This window comes from Opisthocomus hoazin, chromosome 3 (genome assembly GCF_030867145.1).
Source record: "Opisthocomus hoazin isolate bOpiHoa1 chromosome 3, bOpiHoa1.hap1, whole genome shotgun sequence".
NCBI classification, from domain to species: Eukaryota; Metazoa; Chordata; class Aves; order Opisthocomiformes; family Opisthocomidae; genus Opisthocomus; species Opisthocomus hoazin.
The window spans coordinates 46,390,914-46,410,903 of record NC_134416.1 but is presented as its reverse complement, the minus strand read 5'-3'; the positions used below and the strand labels follow the sequence as shown (position 1 = coordinate 46,410,903).

The window sequence follows — 19,990 nt, the reverse complement described above, 5'->3', positions numbered from 1 at the left end:
CCATTCATGCACTGACACCATCACGCGACCCAAGATAAAAATGGCAGTGTAGGTGCACCTTTATTCTCCCAACAGCTTTCCACACCATGAGTGTCCCTCACCACTGTGGGAAAATGCAGTGCTGAGATCAGATCCAATTTAAAGCCAGTTTAATTCTTTTCAGGCTTCAGCATCTATCCTCATGATACTAACTTCAATATCAAAGCCTATGCCTCCTACACGCAGAAGTAAGCATTGGTCATTAATCTACAAAACCCAATTTTAATTAAGCAGGCCAAGAAATCATAACAAACTGTCACCCCCGAAAGTCTTCTCTCTCCATTGCAACAGTAGTCAACTTTTAGTTATATATGATGAAAACCCAGACTGGGTAAGAAGTTTCCCCCAATTTTTTTTTTGTCACTTGATGACAAAGTACCCTAAGCTTCCTCAGAGACTTGCATCACCCAAGCCTACTGAAGAGAATAAGCCATGTCCTCTCATCTTTTTTTTTTTTTAATTCTGAAAATGAATCACAAGAATATTAACTGCTTCGTGGTGCAAGTGTGTGGAGCTAAGCTCCTATATACGCAATAAGACTGTTTTCACAAGCCAATGCAATATCATCTTTGATCTACTGATGCTTACATCCTTTTTTATTACCAGGAGCTGTAAAACACAGAAGAGACTGATATAGCTGCTTCATTTGGCTTACTACAAAGGAAGTACACCAGAACCCTAACATTTACAAGTATTTTCAATAACAAAAACACTCCATGAAATTTCAAGTTCATTAGTTACTGCACTTTTGCTCTTGAAAAAGAAAAAAACAACTTGATCTCTGATCTACAGCCTTAACACTGATGTTATACAGCTGGACTAATAATCTTAGGTGTATCCATTTTCATTAGAGGAGTGTTTGTTTTCCTCTTCTTATATCCAGATCTTTCAAATGTAGTCTTTAAGAAGAGAGTAGTACACCACCCCAAAAACCCCCGCACATTTACTTTTCCATACAATTTTAATACTGTTTTGAGACTTGGTATATATTTTAGTACCAATAATCCACACTTCTCAGAATATTGCATTTCCTACATAACACCAAGTCAAAGATTTATTCATTTGCCTGGAGACACATAGGGACTACTTGCTTTTCTTGGAAAGTGACAACACTGAGAACCCCACCAAAAGACGAGAACAGTTTTTCTAGGCTAATTATAATGGAATGAATATCCTTTAATAACATTCTTTATTAGGAGAATAAATACATAAAACAAACACAATATATTAGCCACATTTCCTCATATACATTCAGAATATAACAGGAAGCTAACAGATAATCATCAGAAGTAGTTGAACAAATTTTACTAAGCCAACAACACTGGAGGAAAGCTGGAAAGTTTATGAAGTTTATGTCCTAGTCGCAGGCAAAGAACATGTGATTTCAGTGTTTCCTGGATATTAATTTAAAGACAAGCATACTGTAGTTATAAGCATGAACTGACAGAAGTGTTTAGCTCCGTGCAGTGGCCGTTTGAGGTTGTTCTGACTGCAACTGCTTTCCAAGGTATTCCCTGAAATACAACAAAAAATTAGATTGAGAAATATTTTTGGAGAGTGGGGAGCAGAATAGTGGTAAACAGTATGAAGTACAGAAAGAGAAAAAAGTTTAAAGTTTAGAATTGTTCCTTCAAATAATGTCTACTAATATTCGATAGCCAACTGGAGCTACCATGACAGTGCCTAAGCTTTAGGTATTCACCATCTATCCTTACGAACATAAGGTGTGAACCGAACATCAGCAAAACTGTCTGGAAAAGAAAAAAAACAGTGGTGGTATTTAGAAGTCCTGGCAACTGTTACAGAACACCCACAAAGCCCACAGACTTTGCTTGCTGAATATACACATTAGAAGCTGTGGCAGTCTTTAAAAAAAAGGATCTCTTCCCATACCCAGCTGCATGAGCACAAGTAACACCAACAGACATACTGGGAATTTAACCGACAGGCTCCAAAATAGACACTGCCTTGACTGAAGAACTACATGTTGAAGAAGAAAGAAAAGATATCCAAGCCAGACTCACTGTATATCAACACTTCCTTTAAAGTGCTTTCCTCACTTGCATTTTAAAGTGCAACAAGTCACTTCTTTTTATACCTGCCCTCCCAACACCGGAACAAACACCTCCTCAAATTCTTAGCATTTGCCTTGAGGAACAATATCTAAATTCTATGGAAAAATACTGCACAACTCTGCATGTTCCCATCTTTCACTGTCTCCTGGGAAAGCAGCTCAACTCTTCATAGAGCCACAAAGAAGCTGAGAGAAGACTTTAGTAGTATCTGGGTTGTTGCTCGTTCCAGAAAATAAACTTCAATAATTCCACCACTACCAGCTGAAAGAGAGGTTTCAGGACCTGTGAAACGTAGGCATTCTTTTTCCATTGCTGATCATATACTTAGCACAACAGTTTTTCCTCACTACACAAGTATTTCAACCGACACAGGTTAAATTATTAGAAGCAGTTCAAAGAAATGGTGTTCAGAAAGAAGCCTTTTTAAAAAAGAACTCAAAAACTAACTTGAGTATGCACTTTGACTTTATTTAAAAAAAATTAAAGAAAAACAATCAGTTCTTGTTGCACATTTCTAACACTAGTTTTCAGTTTAATGTCCTGTTGAACAGCTATTCCCGATGCATTACAATTCTTATTGCACAACAAAGTTCAGCATCACAACCACACCATCCAACAGCACCCTTCTCAGTTTTAAAGTTAAATATCTCAAAAAGCTAAATTCCTATAAAGTATAATGTTAACTTCAAACTCCACTAGCAGAGAAAATAACACATAATTTGCATGCTGAGCCATACATTATGATTTAGCACCTTTCTTCACAGCTGTATCAGGTGTTGCTGCAGGATCACAGTATTTTAACACTTGGACTGCGCTCAGGAGGTACGACTCCTGATCATACTCAACAGGTTACCACCTTCAGAGTAGAGATTCCAGATGGCAAACAAGGAAATGAGCTGCTCTCTTGTGGTTTTGCAGGACTTGAAACTGTACCACCAAAATAAACAAAATTTGACAGCCATCCAAAGACCCAGAAAGCAACTACGGAAGGGCTTCCAAACTCACCAAACCTCCTTCTGCTCCCTCAGTGGTTTGGGAATTTTGGGGGGGGGGGGCTTATTGGGTTTTTTTGTTTTGGTTTGGTTTTTTTTTTGGTTTTTTTTTTGTTTGTTTTGTTTTTTTTTTACTTTGTTTCATGTCTATATGCATGTACTGACTCTAGTATTTCCTGTCTGACATCCAGCCTTGAAAGCAACTGACACTTGATGAATATACAGTTCTGCTCACAGCACCACAAGCCTGCAAAGTTACTTATTCTTAAAGCACACATGAACCATTTTGAATGTGAAATTCCTATGCGATTACTTAAAAGTAGGAAAACCACTCTAGCTAACAATCTGTAACACTGCAAGTATTGCATAGCTTACACTAGTTCAGATGCATGCTCAAGGCTTACTGAAATCCAGCCACAGCACAGTGTATTCAGCAAAAATCTCTGAAAGGGCAGAGCAGTAGCATATTTTGTATGTATTTAGGGCCTTAACAGACATATTCAACTTCTACAGACATACAGCAGATAGTACAGTACCTTCCCTACAAAACCTTTTATTTTGGTCATTCATTTGCAAGTGTAAGGTTTAAGTCCAGTGACAAGGAACAGCTCTTATCCCGCTTCCCCATACAGAATGAGTATCTGCAGTTACTACTCTATGCTGCCATGCTGCAAACCCAGGTGAAAACCTCATACTGTCCCCATCCCACCACTTCTTTCGCCACCACCAAGGGCCACTGAAATGCAAGAAGACTTGTCCCAACTGCTGTTACAAGTACCAGATAATTTTCTGTTTGCTTATCATCTCCAGCTGAATGTCATTGGTTAACCCAGGACAAGTTCTTGAATGGTCTATGCCAGATGATGCGAGGGTTCAGTCAGGGACCGGTAAGAGGGATGCAGACAGCTTCTCAACATGAGGCTTTCCTGCGTAGTCTTCGGAGAGCAGACTGACAGGTTATTCTGCCAGGCCTTTGGTCATTTCTCCCTCCCACCTTCCACCAAAACCCAAACTACCGGGAGTAGCTTTACTGGGCTCCTGTTCTCCCTCTGTTAAAATACATACTAAAATGACAAGAAGATTAAAGTATATTTTTTTACATACTGTTATTTCATCACAGCAGGAGGTTAAGTCTTTTTGAGAGTAACTACAAAATTCTCCGTTCCTCAGCTAAAGCTCAGATCAGCAAAACTTGCAACACCACATTTTCTCACTTCCTTGATCATTCAGAAGTCTGAAGGTGAGGCATAAGTAATTTCCACTTGCAAATTAATCTTCTCATTCATAATAGAACAACCAAGTGAGATTCCTTCCACACTAGCAATTTCCCCCTTTTTGGACATAATCTTTAAACGCACATTTTCGGCGGTATCCAAAGTGCTTTTTCCAAGAAGCAAAGGAAACGTAGAGGTGAATACATGAACGTGTTGCATCTCAAATCCTTATTCCAATTTGTTGCTTCATTCATTTTAATTTAATTGGTTTTGTTGGCATGTGAGAGACACTGACACCCGCAAGCTAAGATATACTTAAGTGTCACGGTAATTGCAACAAATGCTTAAAGGTCATTTAGGAAAAGGCACAAGAAACTGATCCAACACGTAAGCCACCAAATTCAGCAAGTATGGAAGAAGGAGATAACTGCAAACTGGCACAAGACCCTACCTGAAAATTTTCTGCTAATTTTCAGATTGAGCAAGGATGATTGTCAACAACAGACAATCAATGACAGACAGGAAAGTTTTCAGGTTTCAGATTCCTAGAGGTCATGTCCTAAAAGGAACAAGCTTACAGTTTAAGAACTACTACTTTTAGTGTTATACCTCAAATTCCAGTGCAGTTAGGTTTACCTGTCCTTTAAGGAAATCTGAAAATTCTTCTTTTTGGCAGGCAAAGGAAGAAAAATAGATGAAGCACAGAAGACAGGAAAGGTGAAATTTTCCTATTCTCTTTTTTTTGAATAACATTTATCTTAAATCTTGCTTAAATCCAATTCATTAAAGAACTATACCCCAAAAAATATTTGGCAGTCTTGAACATCTGTAATTTCTAGCTTGTTTTAACAGACTGAGGTTCTTAAGAGGCAGAATGCTTTCCTTTGACAAAGAATAACATAAAAATATGGATTTTTCTCTTATCTAAACATAAACCTAGAGTTCCGTGTTTTTGAAAGTGAAAACGAAAAGCTAGTTCTAAAGAAATTCTTCCCCTTATGAAAGAGTAGAGAAGGGTAACAAAGCTACAATAATGTGTCTGCCACATGATTCGGGCAACTCAAAAGACATTGCCAAGCTACACTGTTCCAGTAAAATCATAAAGATGTGGCAAATAGTTAAACAAACAAGTTCAAAGGGCAGGCAGCAGATAGAATAGTTTGAACAGATAGAACAGCTCTGCCATCTTTATGTTGCATTTCTATTATGGGTCTAACAAGTTGGATTTGTTGAGAGAGACCGACCAGTTTTAGTTATTTATTGTGGTTTCACAAATAAATATTTGGGTTATGCAATTTAAGTACTCCCAGCTCTAAGCAGCCTAAACTGCCCCTTGAAAGCACTGGTCTTGTAAGTGCTACACGGCAGCAAAAACATCTCTACAGATGCGACCATCCCTGGAACCTTCTGAGCAGTATACATGAAGTTGCAACTCCAGGACAAGGTTGCAACCATTTCTCAAGTCCCCACCTAATCCATTGGGGAACAAAGCTGGCACAGCCACCCTCGAACTCATTCCAGCCACGTACGCCTGTCCTTCTCATGGGGCACTCGTCCAGGCAATCTAGTGAGACAGTATTTTTTGTTCATTTAATTCGCAAGTGAATTGTGTTCTCCTAATAAGATCCCTTGAACCTGGTTACTGCTGTGTCACATTAGCACTAGTGGTGGCCAGGAGAAAGGCACATGGGGCTGGAGAGTGGCCACCACAGAAGTATTTGCCTTGCAAACAAGCCACAGAAGTCAACAGAGAAAAGAAAAAAAGAAATCAGGTTCAGAAATCAAACCTGCAGCTATGCTATTACTTGGTTCCTGAAATATAATATTAACATGTCACACTGCTGGATCAGAAATTATACCACTGCGTATTTTTACATGTTATGTACAAAATATACAGTATATATGTGTACATAAATTTTTTTTTCCTACATTACATGCACTGTTCTTTACAGAAATAAATAGAAAGGAGTCCCCTTCCAACCCCTACCATTCTGTGATCCTGTAAAATCAAACAGCTATGAAAGTAGTAAACTAAAAAACAAAGAGACATCTTCCTAGACAGCTGGACTAGGAGGACTGCCCAAGTTGGAATGCTACCACACAGGAAAACATTGCAGTTCTCTTCTGTCACTTATTTGCTGAATACAGTTTTCCTCCTTGACTCAGCAGATTAACACGTTTCTTTTTCTTGAAATACTTGATCATGTATTAAAGATTACAAAGTATTTGCCTATTGTACTGATGCAGACCATAAACAGTGCTGAAGCACAAACAACAAAAAACAAACAAATGTACACAGCAGAATCCAAGCTCCTAAGAAGGAACAGTTTGGGCCTCTACCACATCATCAAACTGCAGTTCAGTAAGTTACCTACTTTTCAGTGGAATCATGGCGATTTTCACCATGTGCTTCCTTGACCAATGCAAGTGGCCTTGGATGTCACGAGGGAAGAGATATTGCAAAACTCTCTGCAACCCTCAGTGTTTAGTGTAACAGACTCCTCTCAGTGCAAACCAGTAGAACAAACGCTAACTGTTAAGATGAACAGTCTAAGTCTAGGACACTTTTTCAACTTAATTATTCACAGTGAAAAGACATTCAACATTCTGATATGCACACTAAAACTAAACATCTTGAATGGTTGAGCAGAGGGATTACAAACATTAAGTGAAAGTTTGTCAGTTTGTTTTTTTTCTCCAGATGGATCCTGTCTTCAGCTGAATGCAATAACATTAATAGACAATCTACAGATCAGTGCCTTATTACTGAATCATAGCATGGTTTATAGTCCTCCTTATCACGTGAAATGCAAAATTGTGTCTTCAGACTGAGACACTGCAAGAACCTCCCTTTTGCTCAGCAGTTTCCCTTCAGAGAGGGTTTGTCCATTTTTCAGAATAATTCTAGACTTACAGTTCACAATTTTACATACAGGCCATAAAGAAACAGCAGACTAACGAGGTCCTATTACAAGGCTATTACTCAAACATTTTATTAGATTTTGAAAGAAAAATCTATGAAATTCAATTCAATATATGCCTTTCTATTAGGGGCAAGGTATAAGTCATTTTTCACCTGTAAGATGTGCTATGATCTAACACTTACACAGAGCCATTATGTGAATTAAAAAGAACCAATTTGACTAAACCATGCAACTTGGTTTGAAAGGGGTTTTATACTTAATCAGAAGATTTAGTTGCCACAATGAAAAGTAAACAAAATGCTTTCAACACTTAAGAGCTTTAAGTTTGCACAGAATATTTCAGAATTACTCACAAAAATAATGTTTAATTGAATTTTCCTATCAGAAAATCAAACCTTTACAGTAACACTAATCAGAAATGAAACTATCAAAAAGTTACTACTTTGGTGACATGCTTTTTCATCACAGCACATGAAAATGAACAATTTCTTTGAAAAAAGAAAATGCAAATTGAACAGGACGTTCGAAATTTGCAAAATACTTGCTCCATGTTAACAGAAGCTCTAGAAATATTAAAGTGTGTTTTGTGAACAGTGCAAATCTCATGACAGAAAACATGATCACAGTGTGAAATCCCAGAGAGCGTATGGACAGTACAAACCACAGTCCCTACCTGTCTGGAATGAAGCTTTACAAGAATACATATATATGTTCCAATAAAAAGACAAAGCACTCATACTTGAGATCAAGTGTGCCTATAACTAATCGGATTTTTGCCTAACTTGTCTCATTCTAGCTAGGAACTGTCCTCTTAAAAAAACCCAACTTTTTATGAGGGACACAATCTACCTTCTCAAACTTATCAGTTAGTTAACTTCTGTTAACCACTAAAAAGGAATTGTATTGATGATGAAGGCTAAGAAAAAGCATAGATAAATACAGTGGACTGCATTATCACGTAGGCATTGTTTTCTAGATTTAAGCCTACTCTACTAAGCACTACACGTCTGAGTGTTGGGATAGGGAAAAAAAAAATGGCGGGGGCAAACTCCATGGCTGTCAGTTAACTATCATAACACCTTGCACCTCTCACTACACCAAAAGCAAGCACAACACAGAAGCTATCTTTGGAGATACACAGGCTTTGGAGAACAAAGTTTATACCAATGAAGAATAGTGACAAATGTTGAATGTTCCACACTAACTCTAAAGAACAACAGCTTCTAAATATAATATACTGCAAATCCTAGGCAGTTTCAGATTTTTAATGTCTCTCTGCATAACTACTCATTTTAAAAAAGATGGAAAGCAAGTAATTTTGTCTGGGATGTGCACTCTGAAAATCATATATGAATCTGTTGCATATTCCAAGCTTATCTGAATTTTTTGCTTCCCTCAGTATGCCATTTATTAATTTTACTTCCAATACCATACTTGATCGTGCAGCAATGACGCATCCTAAATCCCACTGTTTAGGATCCTATCCTCCAGCATACTTATACTCTCCATGTCAGTATCAATTGGTCCGCTAGTGGTTAATTCTAAAAGTCTGCCTGTTTAGAGGAGGTTTACAGCTCAGAGCCTGCACAGGTGAAAGGACCCTGGGGAGATGAGGCATCATGCCTGAACCTAGAGGTAAGAGATGCAATCCATCACTAACATCAGCTCACTGCTAAGGCATGAGCAGAAAGGTGGGGCAACAGACCAATATTTCAGTCAATGGGAGCAAATGCCAAAAGATGCGTGAGTTCTGCCATTGCCCTCACTCAGCCAGAGGAAAAACAAATGAGTTTGCAGGCAGATCCACCACAGTTCCAGTAGCACCTCTATGAATACTGAAGAACTATTGATCTACAGAGGTTAAACCACTGCATACTTTACATTTGCATGAACAAAGAGCACACACCTCTGCACATCTCAGCTAGTCTGCATGTTGTAACAATTCTCTTATTTCTGACCTCTGGTCCCCAACTCCCAACAGCACTGCTACTGACAGAGCAAGAAAAAAAAAAGAAGTAACATGCTACACTTACTACATGAGTCATTAGCAAACTTCCCTGTGCCTAACCTGGCTAGAAGACAAGCAAGTGGTGGAAACTAATACACTATGTTCTAGGTGACCAGTAAGGTCATAAATAAGTTACACATTAAAAGCAGAACATCTAGAATTCACCTAGCTCTTATTTTAATCTAATAATACAGTTGGAAACCCTTTAGAATGAAGCCAGGTGACTACAGGTTCACAAATCTTAAAGACAGAAGATTATTCCCACTGTTCAACTTCAGGCAATGAAGCTGCTCTGCATTGTCCTGAAAAACAACCTGCTTCTCTGTGTTGTTCATAGCAGGAACTTGGGCTTCTAACTGTAGGTGCTTTGCATTACAACATTCCATCCCTGAAGTTCAGTAAGATGTTATGCTCTAAAGCACATGAAAGGCACTTGCTTCATCTGTGGAGATTAACATACTACATTTCTTTAAAGGGACATATGTTAGCGCTATCAGTTTAAAACTTAATTATTTGATTCTTTTACATCATTAAAAACATTGTTCCAAACAGCATTAGGTTCCCAAAACCATTTCCCAATACTAAAATGGTCAAGTTGGGTATTGCCTCTGAACACCAGCATGATATTTCTCATAAAGAGTTAAAGCACAAATTGAACAGGACACAAGAAAATCTGCACATCACTGCCATGCCAAACTGCCCCATCTGCCAATAACAAGTTTTTTACCATTACTGCCACAACTAACACAATTAGTTCAAGTGAGATTAAAGCACAGGATAAATTAACATTTAAAGACATTAAGTGATGCTAAAAAAAATACCTTCGCTCCCTGCTTCAAATGCATGATCATTTAACAAGCAAATGCAACGGGAATATTTCACCCGAACTTACCTCATATGAAAAGCTGACAGCAGCTTACTGCTTTTGCCATCCTAGTTTCATCATTAAACAGATTGCCTGACAGTCTGATTTCCCTCCCTTTATCCCTGACTTAAAAACCCCTAAGGAAAAGCCAGTTGATCAGCCTGTAATGAACTATTCAAATTACTTAGGAGTTAATTGTCTCCAAGTTGAGTTATTAGCAATCTAACAATACAGCTGCATTTTAAGCAGAACACCACTTCAGCTGCCCCAACAGTCTCTTGCTTCAGGAGCCAGAAGTTTTACTTACTCTGCTGCTTCAGATACAACACTTACACCAAGCCTTAGGCCAGCAGAACAAGCCCTTATCTTCTCATCCCTCTCTCCACTAGCCTCCAGGTCTAGGAAATGCCTGACCACCTCTGTCACACGTGACATATTAACACAGATTTGTTCCATGGCAATTAAATTCAAGAAAAAAAAAATGGCTTTGAGTGAAATAACTAATTCCAAAGCACATGGAAGCAAGGGGAAAAAAGGTTATTGCTTCCCCAACTGTGAAGAGCAAGGTAAGCAAAATCTTGAAGCCACTGAGCAATCCATCTTATGACAATGCAAAGCTAAGTAAGTGGACACTTAAACTGCACTGTGTAGCAGTCAGGGGACACTGTTTTCTCTTTTCCCCACACAAGCGATGGAACGGACACACTCCTGACACACATCAAACGCCAGATCTACACAAAGACAGATCTAGCTTCCCACATACAAACGATGCATCATTTCCTTAGCTCAAGCTATTTGATGTCCATTCCAGGGTAACACTGCTCTGGAAAATAAGAGCCAAGAACAACGTGTCCCAGTAAGAATTAAACAAGAACATACTCCCTCCAGACATGACAATATGAATCTGCAAATAGCACAAGCTCAAACATCCTTTTTACAGACACCTCTGAAGATCTGAAACTAGATGGAAGTGCAATCTCTCTCAGTCTCAAGTCTAAAGGTTCATAAACTGTGAAATGCAGACACAGAAATGTTCATGCCATTAAAACCCCAAGACGAATCCAGAACACCAGATGTGATGTTTTTAAAATTAGTCTGCTTAAGCCGAAAATGAGAAAGAGCCAAGACAGGCAACCAGGAAAACTTTTACTACCAGTGACGTTTGTGCTGGAGAAAGATCAGAGTTTTACATTTTTATTACCAGATTTTCAAGGCATCAGAACACACATAAGACCTGTCCCTCCTGCAGAAGGTAAATTCAGTAATTTAGCCTTCCACACTGTAATGTCTATTTAGCTATAGCCAGTTTATAATACTCAGAATGCTTCAAATATATTAGAACAGCAATGTGAGAAAAGCAGCATATCACCAAATCGAGAAGCAGGGTGGAGCACAATATACAGTACTGCCCCATAATTAGGTTGCACATGACCACACATTTAGTCTCCAACTCCACACACTGTGAAATTCATTGTTGTTTACCAAAGCCCTCCTTACAGGTGGAGAACGTTAACTCTGGATTTCTCATAGTAGGTTATTTAAATGTGTTTTTGTCTGCTATAAGAGGTTTCCATAGTACAGGGAGCAGGAGGAAGCAGGATAGAATTAATACCATAACACGCACGAGAGTTAAAACCATATTCTTCAGAAGAAAAGGGGAAAAACTAGCTTCTTTTAGAGAAGATACACTGCAGGGAGAGGGGACAGGAGCTTACTGTCAGCCTTGCTAGCCTGCCTTCTACAGCAAGTGACTTAAGCTGTAAGAACATGCTTGATAAACCTTGTTCCTCTACCACTTTCACACTGTTAGCATCATCAGTACTCAGCCTTTTAAAAAGGCCACATTCTTCTAGAAGGGAAAAAAATGACAAATTTTACAAGTACTTCCAAGCACAAGCTTTTCAGAAATAAAAGATTAGTTTAAGTTCAAACTTAAATTAATTGTTTGTATCCCAACATCTATGTTCCAGTGTACTTAGATGTACTGTTGCACTTTATCTTTCTTTAAAGGCAATACCAAATTGGAAATAAGAGCTTTGGTGAAATCATAATTAATAATCAGATTAAGAATTATTAGTATTTTTAGCTCTCCATGCTTTATGCTTAGCATACCTAACTAGTTTGGCAAAGTTGTTACGTGAACACTTAAGTTTTTCGGAACTTCAGCCCTTCAATGCTTCACTATAAAAGTCCTGGGCTCTGTTGGAAAGGTAGCATCACCCATCAGCAACTTCTGTGGCAGAACACGCCAGGACTTCGGGGTTTTTGGAACTTTATTAGAGAAATAGTTACAGAACTAGTCAAACAATGAAAGAAAAACCTAATTTCAAATGCTTTTCTCAGCAACTGATGAAAGAGATACCAGCAAGTGATTCCCAACTTCATCTAATCCACCAGCCCACAAGCTTCTGCTACTCCAGGAGCTCAAGAAAAATTGTACTTGCACCCCTTAAAAAGGCAAGAGAAAAGTAACAGTGTAGAGTGGGGGAAAAGGACTACAGCAAAAAGTAACAATGCAAAAGAATGGTCAGGCATGCACTTTGCAAAGCCAATTAAGTACTTGAAGCATCAACTATTACATCAAGCTACTAATTCCTTCAGCTGAGATTAAGTAAACTTGCTAAAATACCTACACATAGCCTTAACATTTTGAAGACTGTAGTTTTGCAAGCCTAAATGACAGCTCACATTAAATATTAAGCAGTTCAAATAAGTTAAAATATATTGTTCAAGTGAATTACTCATGTGACATTCAATCAGGCAAGGTCAAGCTACTCAATTCAGCTGCAACAAAAATACACAGAAAAACTAGCTAAGATCTCACACATCAGCATCATATTGCTCTGTCATTTAAGAACTGCAGTCTTACCACATTAAAACATTATTCCCCCCCTTAAGGAAACCTACTGTCTTGAATCCTTTCTCCACAGCCCAATATTTCTTAGTGTTAGTAGTATGTCAAATAATCTCCACATACCAGTTGTGAACCATCAGCTTCTGCACAGCCAGTAGTGCATTATAACGAACTTGTTGGTCTTCATGATGCATGTGGTTCATTACCAGCTGTTTACCACCAAGTTGTTCAATCACTCTGAAACAGAGGAGGGGAGCAGGTTTGTTTTTTTTACGTTACTTCAGCTTTTGGGTAGCTATCCTATCCAACCACTTCATGTTCAAGGCATTAAGAGGTTAAGTCACATAATATTTATTTTACTTACAGTATTTGTTTCCTAACATATACATCTTATTTGCCACGTTACAAATGCAGATCTCTCATACTACCCACTGATTTTTTTTTTTTTTTTTTTTTTTTTTTAAGAATTCACATCATCAGAAACTGTTTGTACTGGACTCCTCTGTTTGTTACCCACTACCTACTTCCATAAATTCTGAAATAAACAACAATCAAGGAAGAAGCCCTTTGCAGAAAGGGTTATTTATCTCACCCAGCTTGCTAAAGAACTCAATATTGGCTTGAGAGGGTTGGCAGGGTATAGCACTATCAATTATTATTTAGGAGGAGGTAGTGCCCTCCCCTCCATAAACTGATAACAACCAGGTCAATCAATTTTTTTTTTGCAAGAATACAACCCCAATCCAGTTCAGCACTGCCTAATCCAGAAAAAACATTTGTAATCACATCAAAACCTATTAAACCAGCCACCTGGTACTCCTCATAGTCCTTTTTGCCATTCAAACTGTAGCAGGGCCACAGCTATTCTTGCACAAGATGCAGAACTGGCTGCTAAGTTACACTTCCAGAAAAATCGAATGTTTTAGCTGCATCTTTCACTACAAACCTTACCATAGTAGTGACCCATAGCTTTTTACTAGCTATACCAAATCCCACACAAAATACTGATGAAACCTGGTGTCACGTCATGAAATATAATTTCGTAAATAAAAATGGAAGGCACCACATTTAAAACCTGAAAAACTATCATCATCCAGATGACTCTTTACATGTAGCATTTTCATCTATAATAACAAAAAAAGTTTGGAGAGAATTTACAAGGAATATATAAACTGATTACTCATTGACCCGCGTATGTTTTTTTACATCGGTTCTCTCATAGGTCACTGAAGTTAAACATAGTACCCTCTGAAGAGGCTATCGTTTGCATTACTCCACCTGATGCTTTCCTGCCATTCTAAGCCTGCACTAGCTGTCTGCTTTTATTACTGTTCTTTTCATGGCCAAACTAATGCATTATTGCTGCATAACATAACATAACATGCTTTTGTAAACTGCAGAACAGTATAAAGACACAGCATGGAGATGAAAAATGTAATTTCCATTTCATTTTATAACTCAGTCAAAACCATTTTGGAGAGCACAGGGAATACTATTTCCCAACAGCACTAAAAAAAAAAAAAGATGCTTCATACAACAGAATTGCATTCAGAAAAGTGCAACTGTTTTTAATCTGGAAAATCCTGACCAAGAATTCAAGAAGTTATTACTAATGTAACAGATTAAAAAAAAAAACACCTTAGGCTGCCTCACATTTTTAATCATGAGTTAAATGTAAAACTACTGTATGCAAAGACAAGATTATGAAACACAAACAAGAATTTTTTTCCTCATTACAGAACCGATTTAAACATTGAATTTTCAGGAATTGAAAGGAGGTAAAAAAAGGCATTAGACTGAAATCCTTCCTTATGCTAGGAGCACACAAGAAACAAAATGAAAAGTTAAAATCCTATGATCACAAATGGAAACGGAGTATTTCAGATTGACAGTACACCACTGAAATTATGGCTGAGAATATGAAGAGCTGAAGAACAGCGTTACCCCTCTTGTGTAACACTGCCTCCTGGTACAATTCACTTCCCAGTCATGTGTTTTAGACCAAAAGGGAACTGTGAGGAAGGTTCACAGTGAATCCCATTCCTTCAAGTTCCAAACCTGCTCAAAACACTACTTTTAGTTCTGCTTTCCCTCTCCTCAACTTCTGCTTATTTTACGGCAGTAATAGAGCCCAGGGGGCCAGTTATGGTACGTGCACACCTTCTTCAGGGACTGTTCCCCGTAGTAACAGTGCACTAAGCCAAAACAGCGGCAATTCAACCATGTCTCTGGATGCTGAAGCATCACATTTTGACATGACCCATTTAAAGGATGAAAGGGGAAACAGAATATGAAGACAAATAAGAAAAGTTTAGACTGTTGTAGCAGAAAGTATTAACATAAAATCCACACTACATATCTAAAAGCAGACCAAGGTGAACAAGGGAATGCAATTAAGGCATTTCTGAGTCATGCGCTAAAGCAGAGAATGGCTCCAGGTGTCACTCTCATATATGCAAAACATCAAACCCATGTTCATGGCATTGAGGTGACTGAAGGTGTTGATCTTGCATAGTAGTTGTACTGGAGGCTGATGTTTAGCCTGCATTTCTTTTCAGTGACAGGCAACACCAATGCCGTACTTTATTTCTGCTGTTACATTGTCAGAAAACACATGTTGGTAAGCCTCATCAGAAGACCACGGTGCTATTGCCTTGAGAACTTGTTCCACGATGTGCAATTTTAAAAGCAAGTTAAAATTACTTCAGCTGACAACATTAGCAAACAGCCAAGCAAAAATGTAGTTTGTTCAACAAACATTTTCTGTTGTCAGAAACTGGAAAGGTTAGCCAGAACTGTAAATATAGGTAAACTCAAGAGATTTTAGGTTCTAATTCACCTCTGCAGCCTTCAAAGGCTGAAGGACAATTCAGTTAAGAGTTAAGGATAAACACTTCAAGGAAGCAAAAGTAGTTAAGACATTTGAATTCTCTTACTCTTCTAAACCAACGAATAGCATCCATTCTCAAAGTGAGTCACGCAATGAGAGTGTAAAATGCCAACCAGGCGTGGGAGCAGTAAACGACTACATATCAAAAAATGGACTATTACGTGGGAACTGACACACAGTCCTTAAGATTTTAAGCATTTAGTCCTAAAATTGTTGAAGTCATACTTCATAAGAATACACTGGATTACAAAGGAAATTCTTTAAAAAGAAAGAGACTGCTGCATTTTAGTTTGTCCACCAGAACAGAAAGCTAAATAAGCCAAGTCCGTAAGCAGAAACTAGCTAAGTATTAGAATTTGATATAAGAACGTGGGTTAGAATAGTATCCAGGATGCTTCTTATTTGCTGATGACTACTCAGTTTGAAAGTTGGTGCATTTCTGAATAGGCCCGAGAGCTGAGTGGAGCTGTGGTCCGGTCCCACCAGCAGTACAAATTCCCAACTACAGACAGAGATACAGGTCCTGTTTACCTGCTCACCCGACTTCATAGGTTTGGTCCAGCAATGGCACAGCCACGCTAGCCCAAGCATTATGCCACATTTGGGTAGGTGTGTGCAAGCTGTTTAAAGATTATGGCAAACACCTGATAAGATGGTTTCAGACAAATAGCTACTAAAAGTGGGGTCAACCAGTATTAGTCCTTCAGCTTTGACGCGTGCAGGCAGCAGTATGATTTTCCACCTTGTTGGAGGGTATCCTGCCTCCCCTCCACATACAGATTGATAAATCCCTTGGAAGACACAGGAGTTAATTAGTAAATAAACAGTACACTGCTCAGTATGAGTGGTACACACTGAACACCTCTGACCTTTCTCAGTGGACCTAGAAAACAGTTCATTTATTCCAATAATCTAAAAATATCTTCAGGTCAAATTGCTTACGAGACTACAAGGGCTGTGAGTCTTTCTAGAGTGCACTAATCTTTCTAGTGTATATATATGGCATGAAGTTTCAGTCTGTTTTTTTGCCATTGCACTACTGTCAAGATAGCAGTCTGCACACGAAGTGTTCAGTAAATTCCCAACAAACATAGAAGGCCATTCTCATCTCCACCATTAAACCCTATGCAGAAGCCAGAAACAGACCACTTCCTTGCTACAAAAATTAAGTCACATGTCCCTCTGGGTGACTGATGAGCACGATTCCTGCAAAAAGCAAAGGCCCCTTTCCGCTTCAGTGGTCTCTCTACCTTAGAGATGCAATTATTCAACAAACATGTCTGCTCACAGGTTTTTAAAACAAAACAAAGCAAGAAAATAAAACAATGTCTGTCTGTATATTTTGACAGGAATTCATGTTTACAGTAACTTTAACTTTCACTGAAATGTGTATTTGTGTAGCTAAAACTTGCTAAAATAGAAGAGTGATAACTGAATCTGTGCTAACATCACTGAAATTCTAATAGCAATAGTTTGTGAGAAAAATCTTGTCTCAGTTGTCTGAAGTCACAAAATAGACTTAATTATTGAAATACTCTATCCCTACTGTAAGTCCAATAATCATAGTGCAATATTCATAATAGATGATAAAAACGGTATGTTGCTTAAATTCTTGGTGGCTCATGCAATTTCTTCTGGTGCAAGTCTTCTGCTTTAGTCTAGACAACTTATCCAAGACTTCTTTAGACATAGGTTCCCTTCACTGTTAAGAGACACTGAAATATATGAAGTCAAAGATCTAGTTTGTATCTTCCCATCTGATGTAGTTTGTGTTCTCTCACCTTCCTAGTGAATTAAACTTAAGCATGACCTGCAATCCCTATGTAGCATATTTTAATATAAATAAGCAAAAAAGCCACAGACAAAGAGACTCTAGCAGTCTCTTGAACAACAGCATATTGGCATTTTTCTTACCTTTTCCCACGGGGATAGTGTCGTACATATTCTCCCACATCATGAGCAGCTACAGCCAGCACTTGTGGGTCATCAGAAACCTCCAGAAGTTTCGTCAGGATTCTAGAAAAGCATTTGAAACAATCAAGTCCCAAGATTTGGTTTCGGTGGTTGGGGTTTTTTTTTTTTGGTTTGGGTTTTCTTCATTGTTGTGGTTTTTTTTTTTTTTAAATCACTGATAACTTGAAACAGCAAAATCTGTATCCATAAAAATGCTTCACAAGTCACCCAAATAGCAAAGCTAGAATATGTTTTCCAAACATGCAGTTGCACTTAAAACAATGGAGATCCTGCCCTAACTAACAGAATTATTAAAAGCATTCACTAGAGTAAGTTTAGTGAGCTGCACCTACAAATACCTACAACCAAGGTTTACAAAATATCTGCTTTTCGTTTTTTATACCTTGGCTTCAAGACCAACAGTTTTGAGTTCAAGACAAGCTGTACTAACCAAAAGTACAAATATTTACAGACTGGGACAGGGGTGTGACACAAACACAAAGCCTACACAAGGCAAATAGATGCTGCTGCTGCTTCTGTTATACAACAGATGTCAGTCATGTCTGCATGCTGTTCCGAGCTCTTGCACTCAGGATCCTGTACTACGGATTCAGAAAGAGATAAGGCCACACTGGTTATGACACAGCAAGGGGGTTATGACAAGCCTGCTATCTATCAGACTTTCCCCAATTCTATTCCTCCTTTCATCTTATAACAGCAGCCTTGCTCAGGGCAGGACAGTAAGGTCAAAAAGGGCAGAATTTTATGCAGAACACTGTTACACAGAGTCATTTAAAAATTAAACGGCATCCTAGCAGTTGAGAACAAAGCAGCACACTGAGTTCTTTGGTCTGTGCAACTGTGAACTTCTCTCAGGCCAAGACCATCAGCTTTATCTCAAAAACATCACCTGTTCAGTCAGCTGTTGTGGTCTAAAAAGCAGTTCTGTCCTAACTCAAAGACCTAGACATCTTCTGAGTACATACTTTCAGAAGTCAGAAACTAAGTCCTTGACTCCAAAAGGAAAGCTGAGCTTCAGCTTCACTTCATCTAACAATGACAACAAACACAGTCCCAAGACAAAATAGACAGAATGCAATGCAATGCAGAAGGTCAGATTTTCCATGGAACAGTACCACAGTTTTCAACCCCCAAGTATTCAAGACAGGAGTTTATTACTCAGATCAACACCGCCACACAACACAAAACTAAGGTACAGCAAAAACATTTTTCATTACATCGATTAGTTTAGTTGTTTTTCAAGTGAAAGCATGAAAAAGAGTCAACAGCACAAATCTGCACGCAAGTTAAGCTAGGGATATTCCCTCTATCATCATCACCATGAATATATTTTGACCGGTAAAAGCAAGTAATTCTGCTTTTGAACAAAACGAACCATATAAGAGTAAGGACCATACATTCTAAAAACAGCAAGATGTTCCGACTCGCTTTCACTTTAGACATTACTTCACGTTGAAATGTGAAACCTGTATTAGACAGAGGTTCAGACAAACACAGAAAATAAAGAATCATGTGATTCAAGAGTTGAAAACTTACTTGAGTAGTTCGTAATTCTTCTCATTTAGTCTTACAGCATTCTCCCGCCAAAACTTCTCAGACTTGTGTACAGGACTCCACTCCAGTCTTCCTGACTTGAGCTCAGAACTGTACTCATCGAAGGAGCTGCAAAACAAAAGACCTCAATGAAATATTGGCTAAGCTTCTATGAAGAGAGTTTGAACCCTGTGCCCAAGCCTATCCCTAACAAGCCAAAGCTGGAGCACAACTTGCTATGACACATTCAGAAGTCAGCTTTCTGCAGAGCATGAGAACTGTTCCCTGTCTCAGAGTTCAACACTTTCAGGAAAGGCATGAAAGGCAAACGTACCCCTCCATCCACCCAAACACAGTTCCGGGGAGGGGGGAAACCCAAGCCACACAATCACAGCATTTGGGAATTTAATTGGCTGTTTTGCCTGTTTTCTAGGTTTTAACTTCCTCAGCCAAGGATCCCAGTCCTTGCCTTTCATCCAATAAAACCTTTGACAAGAACTAGGAAATGCAGTTCAATTTATGCACAAGATCAAGAACTAGGTAAACAACTGCAACAACTTGAGTTAATCTGGACAGCAAGATGTCTTCTAAACAGGTAGTCTTCAGCTTAGACTGGAATTCC

The 19,990-nt window shown here is 38.5% G+C and overlaps 1 protein-coding gene across 2 annotated transcripts in view; it reads right to left on the bottom strand.

The window, feature by feature from the left end:
* Positions 1 to 1,194: 1,194 nt before the first annotated feature.
* The window catches only part of ATP6V1H (ATPase H+ transporting V1 subunit H), a 48,235-nt gene continuing 29,439 nt past the window's right edge, over positions 1,195 to 19,990 (bottom strand). For both annotated transcript variants that reach the window (XM_075416157.1, XM_075416156.1), the window contains exons 11-14: positions 19,372 to 19,497; positions 17,776 to 17,877; positions 13,095 to 13,208; positions 1,195 to 1,553 (exon numbers count right to left, since the gene is read on the bottom strand). In XM_075416157.1, coding sequence (XP_075272272.1) covers positions 1,493 to 1,553; positions 13,095 to 13,208; positions 17,776 to 17,877; positions 19,372 to 19,497 — 403 coding nt within the window. In that variant the 3' untranslated portion in view covers positions 1,195 to 1,492. The remainder of the gene's footprint in view (positions 1,554 to 13,094; positions 13,209 to 17,775; positions 17,878 to 19,371; positions 19,498 to 19,990) is intronic.